Here is a 20,561-nt window from a genome sequence, read left to right as displayed (position 1 = left end):
ACAGCAATTTTTTGTAAATTGCAATAAAAATAGAGCAAAAGCTATCAACGTTATCAATAACCAAAAAAATTCTGTAAAAATTAGTATATAAAAAAATTAATTAAGGTTTTTAGTTGAGATAAAAAAGTCAATGGCACGAGCGGGATTCGAACCCACGATCTTCGGCTTGATACGCCGCTGCTCTACCACTTGAGCTATCGTGACCTCGATCCACTCGGACACCAACTTCCCATCTCAACCGCACCTTTTGAATTTTCCCTCCTTTTTGCCATTTTTCAAAAAAGGAGGGAAAATTCAAAAGATGCGGTTGAGATGGGGAGTTGGTGTCCGAGTGGATCGAGGTCAGGATAGCTCAAGTGGTAGAGCAGCGGCTTAGCTAGCCGAAGATCGTGGGTTCGAATCCCGCTCATGCCATTGACTTTTTTATCTCAACTAAAAACCTTAATTAATTGTAATGTATTGATTGGTCAAGCGGACCATAAAATTAGTGAATATATAAAAAAACATTTTTTAGTTGAAATTTTCCGGTTTTTCATATTTTTATTTCGCCGTTCTACTTGCTCAAATCTACTGTGTGAATCTATCATTTCACAGCAATTTTTTGTAAATTGCAATAAAAATAGAGGAAAAGCTATCAATGTTTATCAATAACCAAAAAATTTCTTCAAAAAAAATTATTATATAAAATAATTTATTTTTATTAGGTTTCGTGGTCCGCTTGACCAAATAAATTCTTTTCAAATAATTATTCTTTTTATGTAAGGTTTTGGTTGAGATGAAAACGTCAGTGCCACGAACGGGATTCGAACCCACGACCTTCGGCTAAATACGCTGCTGCTCTAACCACTTGAACTATCATGACTTCGATCCACTCGGACACCAACTCCCCATCTCAATTTTTTTAACAGATACGTGTGCGATATTTTGGAGTATAGAATTACCAACATAGGTTTGGGCCAAATCCGTGCCATACCAACCTGGTCGTCCTCTTGTAAGTAAAAATACAAACCCACCAACAAATTTGGCGTTAGGCTGAAAAGAAGGGTGCAAATTCCTTGATGCTTGAAACGATTTCACCGAGTTTGACTCGCTGATACAACTGGCTTCTTCATATGTTCTCGTTTAAGAAGCCTACTATAAAAAGACCGTTCCTATTAACTTCCTTCACGTAGTGTAGAGAACTCACGGTTGGAAACGTCTTTGATTATGCATCTCTCCTCTCATGGAAGGTACACATGTACTGCCCAAACATCCTTTTGGCCGTTTTTGCGAAATAAAAGAAGAAACGGCAAGGCACTACCTCACAGAGTGTGATAGGTATGCTAGGTCTAGATTTGAAATTGAAGGAGCGGACATCACCAAATCACTCCCCGAGATAAAAATGGTCCAAAATCTTGGGGTTTGTGAACAAGTCCAAGAGATTTATGCAGGGCACGTAGCCTACCAAGTCCCGTACCTTTTTGGGATCAGGTACGAGTCTACCCAGGCATTTAACCCCTCGGCTCTTGGACGCACACCCTGCGTAATATAAACTGCCCAAACACCATCAATGGTTCAAAAACCATCAGTTCAGAAGAAAATCTCATTAGTGTCCCAGAAGAGTTGGAAAGATGCTTCCCGTACTGCAAATGCCCCAACGGCGGATGGGTATAAAATCAAATCAGGATTTGCATTCCTGGATATGGCCCAGTATACAGAGTTCACGCTGATTTTAAAGCTTCGGGTTCGGGGTTTTGGATGTCCCGAACACAGTCTGCTTCCGGGCGGTTCGAATGTGAAAAAGGTAGACGAGAGCCAGTAATCTATATCACGTTTAAGGTTGTGTACCAGGGTAAAAGTATGAAATTTCGCAACAGTTCATGATACATGATGAAGAAGATGGTGCAAATTTAACGATCTAGAACTCGAACGCGCAGGGCTCAAGACAAAACTTGTTCTGACACATTTCGTCACATGGATCATGTTCAACAGATAACCCAATTTCTTTATACAAATTCCGGAGATAAGACCGACCTGAAAAATGTGAGTCAGGCACACTTCGTTGATATCGACGTATGACTAAAAAAAGAGTTTAAGATTAACTGATCTCAGCTTTTCTGGGCTGGAACGAGGAGTAGTCAGTTACGATCGATCTTGACTTTAAAACGAAACACACCCCAATTAGGCCAAATGTGCCTCAACACAAACAATTGAGTTGGTTGGATTTTCAGCGCAGCATTTAGAGCAGGAAGGAGATATTTTTACACGTCGCCCATGATCTGACCCACTCCAGATGTGTTTAAAAATGCATGCTTTAAATAAATATTTAAACTTATTTTTGGCCCAATGTCTTGTTAATTGAGACGACTTTGATCGAAGTGGTCTTTTAATATCTTACATTGTTTTCCAAAAAGGGTTATATGTACCAAAATAACAATCACATAGTTTCATTTAATAATTTTTCCTTTACGTTTTATTTTAAAACATGCAAAATTAATATACCTAGCAATTAGTATTAAGGCAGAAATGGATCACAACCAGAAGAATCCGAGAGATCCACATTACGAACTATCGTCGTTGCCTTGTGAAATATTAAACAGACGCGGCATTAAATTTAAATAATTCGTGTTTAATTGCTATTGAATAGAAGGAAGTTAAAAACTAGTTAGCAAATGGACTACCTACGTAACTACGATTCGAGTTAAGTCTGTCCCTCTCTCGTCAATGCACCTTCTGAGGTCTTCAGTCTCTCTTAGCCTGAAATCTGCATCTAGTCTGTCTTCGAAGGTGCCCCTCCTGAGATCCCAAGTTTGCACCCCTCTCAGAATGCACGTGATCAAATTCATTCATATAAAGAATATTATATAATTGATTATAGCCAACTTGTGTTGAACCAAAGAAATACTTGGGTTGAGAGTTGGAATCCATCATCTGTTCTACCTCTTATAGGTCATATCTCACGTACGACCTTTCCTCAGTAGTCACTGGGGCGGCTTGAATCGTGCCAATCCTTCACTATTTTATTAGTCCCAAATAACGGTGGAAGAAAGTGCAAAGTGCAATTCCTAGTGGTCAAAGATTTTCTTGCTGCACCCGCAATTTCTGGACGTCTTACTTCCTAGAGTGTAGAGGCTCAAAACCCTATCCAGAATTTACTGCATCATTTGCTTGGAGAACCCCTACGCTATTTAATGGGACTAATTGGCCGTCGAGTTTCTACACCTTCCAGTGATGATAATGATGAATCTAGGAAGCGGGGTTTGAACTCCCCAGGCACTGCAGTCTTCTGGCTTATTGTACCTTCCTAGTTCCCTAGTTCAGTGCAATCGATTCAATCCTTCTTTCCATAAATATTAGGTCATTGACTGTTGCTGCTAGAATTTCATTCCCTAGGTTTTTCCTGTATGCTAGGTTAATCTCCATTGAGCCGTTCCTTCGCATTTGAAGATGATATGGGTGGCTGTTTTCTCCTCCTCATTGCATACACTTTCCTATTGGAACAGTTCTTTTGTTCCTTATAATCTATCTAAACTTTCTGAGCTGGAGAATTTAATAGAGTCTAACATTAATTTCACGATTTCATATTTATTATAGCCTTCTGTTAATATTAATAAATTATTGAGGTTTCAATTTTGTATGTTCCTTACATGATGGTATACGTAACTTTCCTTCTACTTGTCAGTATTGACGGCAAACCTTTCAATCATTTAAGTATGATTTATTCTTTCCATATTTTTAGGTATCCATTCGTTCGGTACGTTCGGTATCGATGCCATTTGTTCGATACTTTTATGTATCGGTGCCATTTGTTCGATACTTTTATGTATCGATGTCATTCTGTAGATATTTTTATGCTTAGGTGCAATTCTTTTCACAGTTTTCCACTCTTTCGATACTTCTAAGTAGATAACTAGGCCATTCTTTTGACATTTTTAAGTATTGTCGATGCCATTTGTTCGACAATTTTAAATATCGATGCAATTCTTTAGATATTTTTATGTATCAATGCAATTTTTATATACTTTTATGTATCGATGCAATTCTTGCGATACATTTAAGAATCATGCCATTTAACTACAGAATGTATAGATGCACTTCTTTAGATACTGTCATGTATCGTTGCAATTCTTTAGATACTTTTGTATAAATACTTTTATGTATCGATGCAATTCTTTAGATACTTTTATTTATCGACGCAATTCTTTAGATAATTTTATGTATTGTTGCAATTCTTTAGATACTTTTATGTATCGATGCAATTCTAGCGATACTTTTAATCATCGATGGACTTCTTTAGATACTTTTAAGAATTGATACCATGTTATCTCTACTGTTAAATATGTATCGATGTAATTCTTTCTATACTTTCAAGTATAAATGCCACTCTTTCGATACTTTTAAGTATTGATACAATTCTTTTGATACTTTTAAGTATCGATGCCACTCATTCGCCACTTTTAAGTGCGTATCGATGCTATTTGTTCGATACTTTCAAGTATCGGTGCACTTCGTGCGATACTTTTAAGAATCGATGCGATTTTTCGATACTTTTAAGTTTGTACCTACGTACTTCTTTCGTCAGTTCTAAGAACCGATGCCGTTCGTTCGATACTTTTAAGAATCGATGCGATTCTTTCAATACTTTTAGGTATCGATACCATTTATCCAATACTTTTAAGTAGGTATCAATGCCATTCTTTCAACGCTTTTAAGTAAGAATCTTTCGATACATTTATGAATCGGTCTAAATCGATTAAAGAATCGATGCCATTTTTTCGATTCTTTTAATTATCTGTAAACGGGCACTGACGCTCTATATGCTTATCGCTAAGTAATAAGAGAACATTCAGCGTATGTGCTTAAATACTTTTCGTGTAGGGAGTAAAAATACAATAAAGCAGAGATATATACTCATAAGCATTTATTGTTACACTGGCCTATCCTCAATATTGTACGAAACAAAGAGAACGTCAAATAACGAAGGCAATTCAGCCAGAACTCTAATTCCGGGGATGAGCTTATTCATAAGAGGAATTCCAAAAGATGCTCGTCAAGACCAGCTTCCGCATCAACCACCGTCTTGCAGGATCGTGTTCCCGCACATTGCTGGGTTCTTGACAGTCCACTCTATTCGGCTTGTCGTAATGGCGAAGTTCTTGCTGGCTGAGTTCCCGAGTGAGGCTGCTTGTCAGCTCTTCACTGATTCCTCGGTTTGACTGTGTCCTCTAGTGACTGAGATCTATTTTCCAATCATCCCCTTTTATACCGGTTACCCACCTAAGGTAGGGTGAAAAGTAAAAGCAAAAACTGTTGAGTCAGATGGTCAACTTCATTCTAAGGGACTCAATAAGGGGGGGGGGGTCATGACCTGGGTGGCCGCGCCATAACTCACCTCAGGAGTTTCTATTACGCAGCCCACTGGCCCAAAGTCGATGGACTTCCGGCTAAGAATGGTCAACGCCCACCCGGCTGACGTGACCCCAATTTATGGTGTCCCGCAGCTTGATGAACCGTGTCCGCGAGAACCTTTCAAAACTAAATAACTCCTCGATTTAATTTATTTAGTGGGACTAACATGTCACGGTTTTATGATTTCCAGGTGTGTGGGAAACGTCTTTTTCCTTCTGGATGGGCGAGTAAGAATTTAGCCAATATGTCAGCCACAACTCTAAATCTGGGATGCGTCTATCAACAATGGCGTCAAACAACGCTCGCCACGATCAGCGTCCTCAGCATCTTCAGCGCCTTTCCAGTATCTCGACCATCGACTTGATCCGATGAGTCATACTGGCTGATTGAGTCCCCTGGTTGAGTCCCAGACGGAGTATGGCTGCTAGAACAAGACTCACTGGTGTGAGCCCCTGAGCTTGACTCACTGGTTTGATACCCTAAACTAGACTGACTTTTGATTTTCAAATCATCCCTTTTCATACCAGTTTATCTACCGGAGTAGGGGTGAAAGGAAAATCATAAGACGGGGGAGTCCCCATGCCGTGGGTGGAACGGCTAAGGCGAGTGTCACGCAACTGGTTGACGAGGCTCTGATTTACAATGATCCACGTCGCTTAATATATTTGCCCTTGTGACAACTTAATAACACGCCGTTAGTTATTTATGTGAACGGCTGACAAACTATTGCAACTTTATGTTTGCAAGGTTTGGGAAACATCATGTGGCTCCCATCTGGATCTGCAACACCCTTCAACGTCCGTATTTATTGACCATGTGTAGCGTTAATGCAGGGCTAGGTATCCCTGGGTTGTGAGAAATGCCATGCCGCTCCCGCCAGTGCTGTAACATCTTTCGACCATACTTGCAATCACTGCAGGGCTAGCTAACCCTGGTTTGTGAGAAATATCCCGTCGCTCCTACCTGTGCTGTGACATCTATCGACCAGCTGTAAAATCATTGCAGGGCTAGGTGTCTCTGGTTTGTGAGAAATACCACGTCGCACCCGCCTGTGATGTGACATCTTTCGACCAACCGTGCAATTATTGCAGGGCTAGGTACCCCTGCTTTGTGAGAAATGCACGTCACTCCCGTCTGGGTGATCTGGGTGTGGTAATTATTGTGTGCTTATACAAATACAATTTATTCTAAGACGGGGCCGGCTTACATTATTTATGTATGTACGTGTAAGCCGGCCCCCGTCTTAGCAATAAGTTAAATTGTAAAATAAGAACAGAATAGGTAAACGAGGAAAGGTTGTCCTTTGAAGGGGCACCGCCCAGATGGGAACGACGTGACACATCTGGCAAATATAGCTTAGACATGGTTACCCAGGTAGACAGCTAGGTAAGAAAGGGGGACATCGTAAATTGAGAATACGTCAACGCTGTGCTAGACCGCCGTCTTTTTCGGCCCCGCCGCGGCGTGAGATCTCCCCCCGACTTTTGAGTTTCCTCTTCATCCCCTACCCCGGGAGAGACCCGGTATAAATGGGATGACTGGAAAATCAGTGAAGCAGACAGTCAACAGTCAAGCTGCAAGACTCACCCCAGTGAGTCAAGATCCGAGACTCACCCCAGGCAGCCAAGACCGAGGACCGGGAGAGAAGCAGCCACACTCCGTCTGGGATTCAACAAGAGGACTCAGCCAGCCAGAGCCAGCGAGGACCAGCCGTTGCGACCATCGAGCCAAGTCAGAGGTCGAGAGAAGAGATGCTGTGGACACTGATCGTGGCGAGCATCGTTTGGGGTAAGTCCCTTTGTTGATAGACTCATCCCAGATTTAGAGTTGTGGCTGACTTGCAGATTAAGTAAGATTCCGAGGTTTTTAAGATTAAGAGAAAGACTTGTGTACAATAAATGTTACTGAATACTGTCTCTGGTTTATTGAATTCTGGAACCTTACCTTCCCCTACACAAGAATAAGTAGCGACGCGCTTACGCCGACTAATCTCTTGTCGCTTAGAGAAAAACAAGCGAAGATCAAGAGATAATTCGGCCGCCGCGCCGTCGTCCGCTTACATACGATTTTTTTTTAACTTTGGCCGAGCTTGCTTTGCCAAAGTTTCGTATAACATGATGCATACCAGATATGAAGTGTTTTTGGAAACAAAATTGTATATAAATTAAACTAAATATTCTAAATTAAAAAAGAAATATGTACCATTTTTTATTTGACCTTAATGATATCCATACATTTTATTTATTTATATGTTTAGTTATACATTATGTATTAAATTTCTCCCTTATCTAATGATGCACTTTATATTCCTCTATTATCTTATAATATGCATAGAGTTGCATTTTATATAAAGTGCACATGCACATTCATACCAAAAAGCCCCTACCTTTGTAGTCACATCCGTAATGGATAAAATATTCATATTTTTCACCGGTTTTGATTGTGTAAGGATTTAATATTCACTAGTTGGTGTTCATACAATTTATTATTTTTATATTATGTGTAAAACAATATTATATACTAATAAAAAATATACGTTTGTACTTTGATTTTCGACAGAATTCGATCGGCCAATAAGATTCGTAGAGCTTTGATAGGTAACCTCCCTGCTGTGATGTTGTCGGCCATGGCTTCAGTTCAGCTGTATTTGTTTTGATATCTCGTTAATTAGACAGATTCCAACTGGACGGTGGATGGGTCGAGCATAGAATTTGGAACTTTCCGATCCTTTATTGATGCGAGATGGAAGCTTTGCTTGATAAACCTGCAGAAGAACTGCCGGATGAGATCAGAGCCGATGTTTTGACGCTGACCGCCTGCGTTTTCTGCAAATGCGATATCATCAACTCATACGAAGATTTCGTTAGTTCGAAATTTCTCGAATGCTGTCACTCCGTCTGCAGAGACTGCATTGCCAAATGGGAACAGACAGGTCGGTACATTTTCCACTCGATTGTCAATAATGCCTTCTTATGATCTCCGTCTCATAGAGCCGAGCATTGACTAATCAATAAAATATTTCACTAAAATTCTTTAATACTTTTTTTTAATACCTTAGCGCATATATCTAGTAATATTAATTTAAAATTTATACAGCCAAATCCCTTAAAAAGTAACATGCTAGTTTGAATGTCCTATGTAGACGAAATATTAATTTCTTACTATCAAAGAATAAACTATACTCAGCTCATTTCTTATTTCATAAAAAACGATTTTTTTTTTAATCTGTGCAGTGATAAGCCGTAATTTGTTGATATTCAAACCCCATCCTCCAACTGTTTGTCCATCTTCGCAGGTTCTGTCTGTGACGTGCTTCTATCAATCATAATTGTTGGGTTTTGTTTCAAATTTAAAGCAATTTGTTGATTGAATTAGCGTAGTTTATATGTTCTATGTTGAAAAAATAGCATAACTTTCTTAGTATAAAAACATGGGTGGCTATTAAGGTAAGATTTTTTTCTTGAGCCCTGCGAGGTGATGAATGAGTAGTTGTGATCATCCTGAATGTCCATCCTCGCAGGTTTGGACTCGAAGTCTGCTTTTATTCGTCTAAATTGGTGGGTCGGTTTCAAATTTAAAGCAATTTCTGGAATTAAATTTGAAAAACTCATAAAAAGTGAGGGACTATTTTGTTAGAAATGGTGAATGATGGAGTGAGAGCGGTGTTCAATCCTTTTTTAAAAAAGGGCTATTTTGTTTTTCCTATATTCAAAAATTACTATTACTTCTTAAGTTTAAATGAACAAGACATGGTCGGATATTTCTTCATTTTATAAAAAATGGTAAGATTTTTTTCTTGTGGCATGCATGGTGATGAACAGGTAGTTTTGATCAACGTTGATTTGTCCATCCTCCCAGGTTTGAACTGGAAGTCTGCTTTTATTCATGCAATTACTTAAATTAAATTTGCAAAACTCGTAAAAAGTGACGGACTATTTTGTTTTTCTTATATTGAAAAATTACTATTACTTCTTAAGTATAAAAGAATAAAACATGGTCGGATATTTCCTCATTTTATAAAAAATGGAAAGATTTTTTCTTCTTGTGGCCTGCAAGGTTATGAACAGGGAGTTTTGATCAACCTTGATTTGTCCACCCTCCCAAGTTTGGACTGGAAATTTGCTTTTATTCAACTTCATTGGTGTGTTTGTTCCAAATTTCAAATTTGGTCCGCGAGGTGAAGAGTCTGTAGTTTTTATCATCTTCGATCATCCTGATTTTTCCATCCTCGCAGCTCGTGTCTGGAAAATGTTTCTGCTTTATCCATCTTTAATGGTGGATTCATTAATTGAAAGCAATTTGTTGATTGTTTATGAGACTGTATATGAGACTTTGCGTGAAGCAACTGTTTATGAAGCTGTGTATCAGGACAAAGACTGCAGCCACTAGCTCGATTGTTCTCAGGTGCAGTGCCAGAATAGTAAATAAACAGTCTTAAAAAAATGAGATTTACCTATCTTAAAGTTATTAATGAAGGATGTTTGGTTTTTTGGAGAGTGTTTGGAATAAATTAAAGAATTTATTGTCTCAACCTTTTTAACCTCACTAACCGAAGATGGCAAAATGCCCTATATCACCTTACAGACTAAAATATCGAGGCAGACCAGAACAATCAGAAATGACTAATTTAATTTCAGAGAAAAAACAATGCCCGGAATGCCTGATGGAGGTGGAGAAAAAGTTGTTAGACAATTTTATCCTTCAGGAGATGGTAGATGGAACAGTGATAGCAAAGAAAAATATAGGATTTTGTGGTGTGCACACATCAAATTTGACGACTCATTGGTGCTACGGATGTGGTGACTCAATTTGCGAAGAATGCATCAAGTACCATAGTCAATTAAAGGAGACAAAATCTCATGTGATCAAGACAAAAGAGGAACACTGGAATGACCCTTGTTTGAGATACATGTGCAAAACACATCCTAAGGTAACAACTGTCTAACAATTTAAAACAAATTTTTAATAATTTATTTTACAGGAACCACTCCAATTATTTTGCTTTACGTGCAATCTTTTAACATGCCGTGACTGTCAGTTGTTCATACATCGTGACCATTCTTACGACTTTGTCACAGATATTGTCGATAAGGCTAAAGTTGAACTCCATAAGGAGAATGTATCACTAAGGTAATTTTTATTCTATAATTTGTGTAGAAATAATATGCTTATGTAAACGCTTATAAGCAAACATGGGTGTTTTTTCCTGTTCATTTAAAAATCATCTGACAAAAAATCTCATGAGGGCAAGTTGCATGTGTGCATGGATATTAAAAAATCGCCTCAACAACACAATTGGTTCTTTTCGCATTACATGATCAATATGAAATTTTGCATATTCTGGCTCTTATATGAAATAATAATAATTATTATAACGTTTTACACATCCTGATGGAGATTCTTCTGTCAACAGAGTTACCATTTAATTATACACTCATATAAACCAGACATTTGTATTTATTAATTCATTTTCTATAATAATTAGGTATAAAGATTAATAGTTGACTTAAAATGTAAACAAAACATTAATAACTTGCTGTTTACCTTTATAGAGTGCTACTAATCTTTTTACACCCTTTAGACTTTTTATTTTGGAGGGAGGGACCGCAGTAGCCGAGTGGTCAGCATGATAGACTCTCGTCTTGTAGACCCCATGGCCTTATTTTTTACCCTTTGCCCAACAACACCATATAATGAAACAAATACATATTCTCTGTCTAAGATGCAAGTTCATAAGGACATTAATAATTTTAAAAAATACTAATAAAAAAATAAAACTATCTTGTTAGTTAACCCCTTATTGAAATTTTCCAGATACTTTTTAAAGATTTTAGAAGCTGCTGTGCCAATAATGGAAGAAAGGAAACAATCTCTTCTTGAAGAAAGTGAACAGATTAAAAAACAAATTAACGACTTAGCTACTCTGTGAGTTAATTGTAATAGATAATAGTAATATAAAGAAAAAAATGAAACATGTTTTCAGGCTGATTGCAAAAATCAACAAGAAGAAGCACACACTTTTGTCACGAGTTAGGGCAATCGCAAAAACCCAGACTGAAATATACGAATTGAAGCAGAAAGAAGTGAAAGAAAAAATGAAGACCATTAAACATTGCACCTGTTTCACAACCAACGTTTTGTGCAACAGTTCTGATTGCTCTATTGTGCAGTCCAAAGAGTAACTATCATTAAAACTCGTTTCAAAAATTTTTTTCTATTCCTACTTAACTTTTCAGGCATATTTTACGACATATCGGCAAAATCAAAGACCTAAACTTGGTAGTTCCAAATCCTTGTTGCAAGAAGGTTGTCAACTTTAGAGACAATACAATTGATATTGTACCAGGTGAGTCTTATTTTTAAAAATTCTATGTAATGTCAATGTGCACTAAATATCCCTGTTTTTGTATATGCTGGATTGATTCAGCTCCAAGAAGACATGGACCAGGTAAAAATCAATTAAAAACTGTTACTTTAATATGGTGCACTGCTTTATCATTAGTTTATCATTTCTTACTGAGGCTGTTATGTCTTGCTAGTGGTTTGAGTTGTAGTTTTAGTGCAATATTATTAATCAGTAATTCAACGTTAAATCTAAGCTTAAGTAGTTTGGTGTAGTTTTATTTGGTTGGAATTTTTTTTTTTAAAGTTTAAGCAACATCAGACTGCTCTTGCATAAAAATACATAAACATTAGCTTTAATAATTTAAGAACTTATTAACCCTGAATTAATTATAACATTTCTTCATGCGGTCTGAGAGGTTAACATGACATAATTATATCTGATAATTTTGGTCTGTCAGACGCACTTTCGCCATCTTCCTGATTCAGTCTGGTGTGTGGAACTAACTGTAAGCAGACTAAAATGATCAAATATGACTCAACAGGCTGAATTAGTTATTACAAATTGACCCATTGTATGCAAAAGTGGTGTAAGTCAAAAATAAGGTTTTGAGCAAATTGGTCGTTTATGGGTAATTCTGTAAATTTTTGAGCTAGTGAATAAATTGCCATTTTTTCTTCATTGGCAATCCATTATTGAGCGTTTATAGAGTGAGAGAAAGAGTTTGATATTAAGAGAGTGAGAGAGTAAGTGAATGAGTGAGTGAGAATGAATTAATGAATTTATTTAATAATAAAATTTATTTCCGCTAATTTCGTGGTCCGCTTGACCAATTAATATATTAAAATTAATTAAGGTTTTTTAGTTGAGATAAAAAAAGTCAATGGCACGAGCGGGATTCGAAATGACAAATGGCAAAAAGGAGGGAAAATTCAAAAGGTGGGGTTGAGCTGGGAAGTTAGTGTCCGAGCGGATCGAGGTCACGATAACTCAAGTGGTAGAGCAGCGGCGTATCTAGCCGAAGGTCGTGGGTTTGAATCCCGCTCGTGCCATTGACTTTTTTATCTCAACTAAAAAATCTTAATTAATTGTAATAAAATTTATTATTAAATAAAAAAACAATATTTAATAATAAAACTTCTCGCAAATTTAGGTCGCAAACACTTTTTACAATTAACGAGTGAGAGGAAGAGAGAAAAATGGGGGTGAGCGATTAAGTGAGAGAGTGAATGAGACAGAGAAAGTGAGAATGACCAAGTGAAAGACCAAGATTAGATTAAAGTTAAACTTTTCGAGAATGTACAGTGAATCCCTAACCTTCTTCATTACTAAAAAATGAAATGTTAGATCAGACAGATCCTTTTGTTAAATGTAATATACCTATTGCTTAAAAATTAGAAAAAGAGGTAGAAGAAATGAAGAAAATGTTAAATAATTTTTAATGAAAAATTGACTTGCAGTGTTGTGTATTTTAAGTTGTATTCTGAATTTTTCAGTAATCCGAATACTGATTTACATAGGTTAAAAAGACTCCCTTTTTATGTAATTTTACTTAGAATCTGTAGCAAAGAACATGTAGAGCTGAATTTTTCAGTTCAGCCAATGCAGATCCCTTACGACATTGACTTGAAATAAAATATTTTGAATGGCAAGGGTAGACATTCTGGAACAACACCAATTTCAACAAAATGCACTTGCACTTAACATCAGGATCATTGATGTTTCTGCACTGCAATATTGCCTGAGGATGTATATGAGTAGTTCAATTCAACTTTACCTTTTTTGTCAAAGGTTGAATATTAACAAAGCCATTAGTTCCAACCGTTTATTAGTTTATTCGAAAAGCTTTTCACTTGTTCAGCGTCTTCAGCCCATATCCTATACATAAATAAACAAATTCACTATTTTCGTGGTCCGCTTGATCAATTAATAACATTCAATTAATTAAGGTTTTTAAGTTGAGATAAAAAAGTCAGTGTCACGAGCAAGAGTGACAAATGTATAAATTTTGAAAAATCTGTGTACTAATAACTTTTAACTATACTAACTTAGTTTAAAGAATAAACTAATCTAAATATTAGTAAACAATTTTTCAAAATTTATATATTTGTAACTCAATTTATTTATGTAAAGGATAATGGCTGAAGATGTTTACAATGTAAATTAAAAAATTTTATCTCAACTAAAAACCTTAATTAATTGTTGTAAATTAAAAAGTTTCTGAATAAAATAATAAACAGTTGGAACTAAAGGCTTTATTGATATTCAACCTTTGATAATGAAAGGACTTCCTCAACCAAATTACAACGAACCTGTGCAGTGACCAAACAAGATAAGATTGAAACACACATTGCATTTTATACGGACATCAGCACATTATGAAAAAAAGTTTCACTGAAAAAAATAAATAAATAATAATAATAAAGGATTGTGTCTTTTCTTCTTTACTTCAATTTTAACATGTTCAATGCAAGCTGGAATTTCTATTTTCCCCCTTCTGGGTTGTAATTTTTTTTTAAAGTAATTTTTTTATACATTATGACTTGCATGCTAGCTATCCTGCTATTTGGCGTAATTTGGCTCCATTGAAGGTCAGCTGTGTTGAACATGTTAAGTAACTTTTAAGCTTTTGTTTAAAAAAACTTGAAATTAGTTGTAAACTAAACCTTGCATGGATATAAACCTTTCTTACTAGTGTACTATTCTTTATTTCGTTTTCTTTTATAACCTTTTTTCTTCTTAATTTGTTATAATTTTTTCATAGTAGCTTTTCTATAGTTCAAGGTACAGTCGGGACAGTTTCTTTGAAGGATTATTATGACTTGAATATTACAAGTATCCGTGAGCAAATTATGAACAACATGAAACGGGCTAATGACATTGGGAAGCCGTGTGAAGTTAAGATAAAAGAAGAGCCAAAGAATTTCGAAGGTATTTATTTGTTAATTTATATTTATATTTTGTCGACATGGAGTTTGTATATTTAAATTATTTATTGCTTTGAAAAAATAGAACAGATGGTTACAGAAAATTCTACACTGGAAAGAGATGGACCTACAAATGTATTTAAACCTTATGAGAATGCAGTTCAAATAAATAAAAATACAAAGGGAGCCATAACAAATTTGAACAGCGGATTGGGCTCAGTTAATATAAACAGAAATAATAGTTCTACAAATTTGGACCAAAACAAGAGCAAAGTTCCTGTTAATGCTTTGAAAAATCTAGTAGATAACTCCATAGCTATAAATCGGCCTGTAATTGTCAATAGAAACAAGGGAACAACAGGCAGACAGAGTTTGGACGGTAATTCAAATAACATTACAAATGCAAATGATGCATTTGTTAATATTAGTAGAAATCCAACTGATGAAGTTACAATTAGCAAGCAGAACGAAGTAAAATTTCCCGCTATTAAAGTTGTTATAAAACAGGAAAATGCACCCGCCAGTAACTTTGTTGAGGGTTCAGTGCTTATCCATAGAAACAGTCCAGTGATGATCAATAAAATTCCTCTTAATGGGCCAGTCAGCATAACAAGAAATGTAGGTGATGGTCCGTCTTCTCGACCGAATAGCGTGGATAATAATTCAATAAATTCAAATAACAATAGGAATATCTCTCCAAGTATGAATCAAAATGTCAAGGATTGTTTAAATAGCACAAATCATAAAAATATAAATGAACCTTATGTCAATATTAATAAAACCAGTGGTGGTTCAGTGTCTATTACACGAAGTACAGGGGAAACAAATGTCGAATCTACTCCAATTCTTAACAATCTTCTTAACACTCAAGTAAAACAGTCACTTGTGCCAAATAACGCAGAAGAAATGTTAAACAAAAGTATCAATCAAGCAACAGCCAAAACAAATAAGGATATCGACATGAGTATTGTCAAAACAGAAAATCCTACAAATGAAATTCTGACATCAGAACAGTCTAAGTCACTGAATCAGATACCAGATGAGATATTCAAATTGCTCCAAGGGGATGAAAGTAAGAAATAAAATATAAATAGTCATTTCGAATTGTATCATACACATATTTTTAGTGCCACTGGATTTTGGAGAATTCAACAACCCTGAACAGACCCAGCCGCCTACAACACAGATATACACTCAACCAAATGTAACTTCTTCACAACCTAACACACAAGTTAATGAACATATTGGACAAATTAGGCCTGTACAAACTTCCACATTAATAAAAGGTAACATAGATATAACATTTAAATAGTCTTAAGTACAGTTATTTTCTTTCTTAACAGTAACGCATTACCAAAATTTTCAATAAAACCATAGTATAATAGTTGACCAGAAAAGTTTGTGCGGTTTTTCATTTTTTATAGTTTTAATACTGTTAATGAACTTTTCTAGACACAAGTACAGTATATGGGAGGATTAGGTGTAATGACAGTTCATAAAAAAAAGGGTCTTGAACAGTTCAATGTTCAAAACCAATAATTGCATGATTATTGTATGAATTTTAATTTGGTACTAGGACAGTCGAGGGGACTCATAAAAATTGCACAAAAGTGGTTTGGATCCAATATAAAAGCAATAAATGTACCATCTTTTTTAGCTTAAGTAATTGCTTAAGTGATTTTTATATCATTGTTTGATCGCTGATAAAAAAAAGCTTATGTATGCTTACTCTAATTCTATTTTTATTAATTTTTATTTAACAACTGTCATAACATAAATCATTAATAAAAACTGATAACTAAATTTTTAGAAGATCATCAAGAAGATTCACGCTTAATTTTGAGGAATCTCTTAGAAACTCAAGAGTATCAGTTTCTAAGTCAAAATCAAGTAAGTGGCCATTAAACTCATAGAAAATAAATAAAATTCAAAACTAATAAAAATGTCCCGAAGCTGAGAGTACTCCAACCTCCACCGCGGTATGAACACCACAATCATCTAATGCCAACAATGCCACATGTAGCACCAACCACATGGTACCAGCCTGCCGAGTCAATCCAACCTCAAATACCATCTTCCCTTCCACAGCCATCGCCATCTCCTTATTTGGTTTATCCACAAGACAGCTTAGGTGACTTCAACCCACAGGCTGAAATAAGTATGAAACTTAAACTTATTAATAATTATTAAATTCACTAGTTTCGTGGTCCGCTTGACCAAGTAATATTTTACAATTAATTAAGGTTTTTAGTTGAGATAAAAAGTTAATGGCATGAGCAGGATTCAAACCCACGATCTTCGGCTAGATACGCCGCTGCTCTACCACTTGAGCTCTCATGACCTCGATCCACTCGGACACCAACTTCCTACCTCAACTCCACCTTTTGAATTTTCCCTCTTTTTGCCATTTTTCAAATGTCGTGTAATCTATTTGATTTTTGACTTTTTTTATCTCAATTAAAAACCTTAATTAATTGTAACTTGTTAATACTACTAAGGGTAAATTTACATGTTTTTTGTCAAATCATCGCAAAATGTTCACTCTTTGAATGATGAATGAATGTCTTCGAGCTCGTCCAGTGTAGCTTTACAAGTCACTCGGTTGCTTAGCTCTCCTTGGCAGTTTCAATGAAGTAGTTCCCATTTTAATGTCATTACTATTATTATTATTACGTTGAAAAAAAAGAAAAAAAAACATCAGTGTTCAGAGAAGGGAGTAAAACCCCCTGTGGTTAGCCCTTTACTGCATTGCCTTAACACAACTGCAGATCTGTCTGGTTTTTATTGATACCTTGTGCTAAATTGATTTAAATGTTTTAAAATTTCCATGGCGCATTTGATGCCTGCGTCTGGAAAGGAGGAGATTTTGACATGTAGTAATAGTCTTTTTTCTAGGCTTGCATACATTGACAAATTGAGATACTTCCCTTGTAAGCTCATTTAATTTAAGTTGTTTTTATTTTTTTTTTTTAGACTTGAAATGTGCTGTTTGTTGGAAATCACAGGTATCATATTTTTGCCAAACCTGTAAAAGAGCATATCATAGGAGTTGTTCCTTTTTCCCAACTGAAAAAAATCTTCGAGTGTGAGTAGATTTTATTTGCATTTATGTATTATGCGATTTTATAATTTTAGAATAAAATTAAAATATTTTTAAAAAAAACTTTAGGCCTCGTGTTGTACCAGTTTTAAATTGTATACTTTGTGAAAATGTCGCCGCATTGAAAAAGCCATACATCTTCCCGATGACTATACAAGAATTGAGGGTCTGTGCTAGAATTCTGCTTGAAATCTTGATAAGCAACGTTAATCGCTTTTTCTACACATCGCAGACAGTAAATTGAATCAGTTATTTCACAATAAAATATGTAGATATTTATTCTTTGATTTTTTTTTTTAGAGTGGTCCAAACAGATTAAACGGTTTGAAAATGAAGTTGCTCGATCGTATTGAAGGTTTCAGAGGTGGAGTCGATGAATTTGTCAAACAGCTGAAGACCCTCTTTTTGGAATGTCAAGAGAGGCTTAAAGTTTGTATTTATTTTATTTTGTCATTTGTTTTATCTAAAAACAAAAAATCTTTTAACAGAAAGATATAACAGACCAGCAAATAGCGGTTATTTATGGTACATCTGCCAACATCATCAGGATTTACTTGCCAGACAGCGTAGAAGATTTTAAAGCCTTTAGGTCCTTTCCGCAAGTTTAACGAATTCATGATTTTTGCAAATGGAGTTTTTTATTTTTCCGTATGTGTGTGAATATTTTAATAGTACATGTTACCATTTCTACAGTGGTAATGTTAGAAGCAACTTTTATTTGTTTCATTTTAAAATAAATAATTTGTTTTAAATAATCACAGGAGTCAACAAATATTAATAATTACTTTTAAAAAAAGCCCTTATTTTGTCTACCCACCTATTGTAATCCAACCATTTAATTTTTATATTATGTAATGTACATTATACTTATATCAAAATACATAAAATAATAGAATTTACCTCTTGCATTGTATATAAGTAACCAAAACCTTTAAAATTAACTTTCAATTAAGGTTTTTAGTTGAGATAAAAAGTCAGTGTCACGAGTGGGATTCGAGCCCATGATCTTCGGCTAGATACGCCGCTGCTCTACCACTTGAGCTATCTTGACTTCAATCCGCTCGTGACACTGACTTCCCATCTCAATCCCACCTTTTTTTAATTTTCCCTCGTTTTTGCCATTTTTCAAATGTCGTGTAATCTATTTGATTCTCGGTGACAAATGAAATGGCCACGGAGAGCTTTAGTGAAGGTATACATCATTTAAACTTATTAAATTCACTAGTTTCGTGGTCCGCTTGACCAATTAATATATTTCAATTTATCTCAACTAAAAACCTTAATTAATTGAAATTGGAAGTGCCAAACTCCCTGAAACCAAAACTGCACCCAAAACGGTTTGGTGGTGTACTGTCGGGGTTGTCCATTATAATTTCCTGAATTATCTATCCCAGCAGAGAAATACTGCCAAGAAATTGACAAAATGCATAGGAAACTGCAACTCTTCGTCTAGCTTTGGTATATAAGGGGCCTGATTCTTCTTAATGCCAGGCCACACATCGCAATGCCTAACCCTGAGGAACCTAGCCTTAGGCCTAGTACACACAAGGCGTTGAATCGCGCGATCAACCGCACGTTAATAGGCGCTTGCAGCGTACACATTGTTACACTTGAACTCATGTTTTTGGTTCAGTATCATAATGGAAGTCGAAGTAGTTTGTTTATGGTATCTCTACTGTCGTTAAAAATTAAGACAAAGGCAGTATTGGATTCATTCTAGTTTGAGAGATAAATTCACACACAGTATGTTCACAACCCTCTATCCAAATTTATTTAGAAATCGTGAGATGCGGTCTGGTGTGATGTAGGTTTCAGAAAAACATTTTCTTTATTGTGCCAACTTCATCACACCAGACCGCCGCATCTCACGATTTCTTAATAAATATCGATTAACGGTCACACCTCTATCCAAAGTTGTGTTAATATGACCCAAAATTTCTCAATTATTTTAGACTGTCAGTTAACTTTTTTTGACAATTTGTTGTTCTTGATAAAATGCGATATTTCATCATCATTTCAACTTATGAGGGAATCCATCTCGGCAGAAGAAAAACTCGGTGTTTATTTAATTTTTTTTCTTTTTTTTTTTTAAATAATGGTATAAATAGAAAAGGTTAACATTGTAGAACAAGATTGTAGGAAATATCAAAAATGCAATTAAGACAGTATATGAATATTAAAGTTTCAAAAACTTCCGAATCATGCTGCACTGCTCAACGGTGAAACAACCTCTGAACTACTCGCATGTGAAAAACGTGTATTCATGATGAGCTGACATCACTAGTGATAGTTGAACTGGTATGCTGGAGTTACCAGTCGTGGTGTCATGTGAACTGGGTTCAGCCGATTATTTTCTGAACGAAGGGAAATTATCATGGCAAGACCGAATGGTATGAATGTACGCAACCTAAAATCCTACCACCTAAATTCTTGAATATATGTATAACCAATTACTCAATGATTAAAGTACGTAATATATAAGATATTTTGTCTTTGTTATTTGCTTACATATTGTATTAATAATATACTAATATATAATTGAACTTGGCACTTACCCATCATTTTTTTTTTCTGTCGAGTCATCTGCATTTCTGAATAGAACAAGCTCCTCCCAAGAAGACCTCTTTAAGGTTCTATTTTTGTAATCGGGAACACGACATTCCATATAGCCATCTTTTTTCTATTTCGTCGATCAGGAGATTAAAATCAAAAATATCCGTCTTTTCCGTAATCACTTGGAAATCGTGTTCAACTGAACAGTCGTACTAGGATGTAGGTACCTCGAGACGTTGGTCAATCGTGC

General features: G+C 35.7%; 2 protein-coding genes across 3 annotated transcripts; both read left to right on the top strand.

Annotated features, from left to right (window-relative positions):
• Positions 1-6,907: 6,907 nt before the first annotated feature.
• On the top strand, positions 6,908-8,066 carry LOC112126947. The gene is made up of 2 exons (XM_024227030.1): positions 6,908-7,176; positions 7,948-8,066. Exons 1-2 carry the CDS (start codon positions 6,923-6,925, stop codon positions 8,042-8,044), a joined length of 351 nt encoding a protein of 116 aa, XP_024082798.1. The 5' UTR covers positions 6,908-6,922; the 3' UTR covers positions 8,045-8,066.
• On the top strand, positions 7,990-18,657 carry LOC106669695 (E3 ubiquitin-protein ligase TRIM33-like). Of its 2 annotated transcripts, XM_014399339.2 has the most exons (16): positions 7,990-8,320; positions 10,026-10,318; positions 10,370-10,518; positions 11,203-11,313; positions 11,372-11,566; positions 11,625-11,734; positions 11,816-11,836; positions 14,510-14,662; positions 14,744-15,730; positions 15,786-15,944; positions 16,469-16,548; positions 16,612-16,816; positions 17,632-17,743; positions 17,828-17,993; positions 18,059-18,187; positions 18,247-18,657. In XM_014399339.2, the coding sequence occupies exons 1-16, from the start codon at positions 8,131-8,133 to the stop codon at positions 18,364-18,366; spliced, it is 3,180 nt and encodes a 1,059-aa protein (XP_014254825.1). In that variant the 5' UTR covers positions 7,990-8,130; the 3' UTR covers positions 18,367-18,657. The 2 variants fall into 2 exon arrangements, with proteins under 2 accessions (XP_014254825.1, XP_014254834.1); XM_014399348.2 differs by lacking the exon at positions 11,816-11,836.
• Positions 18,658-20,561: the final 1,904 nt, after the last annotated feature.

The sequence above is a fragment of the Cimex lectularius genome, unplaced genomic scaffold, assembly GCF_000648675.2.
Source record: "Cimex lectularius strain Harlan isolate CLEC.00 unplaced genomic scaffold, Clec_2.1 scaffold67, whole genome shotgun sequence".
In the NCBI taxonomy this organism is placed as follows: domain Eukaryota; kingdom Metazoa; phylum Arthropoda; class Insecta; order Hemiptera; family Cimicidae; genus Cimex; species Cimex lectularius.
Note: the sequence above shows the minus strand (reverse complement) of the source record. Positions and strands in the feature narration are given on the sequence as shown.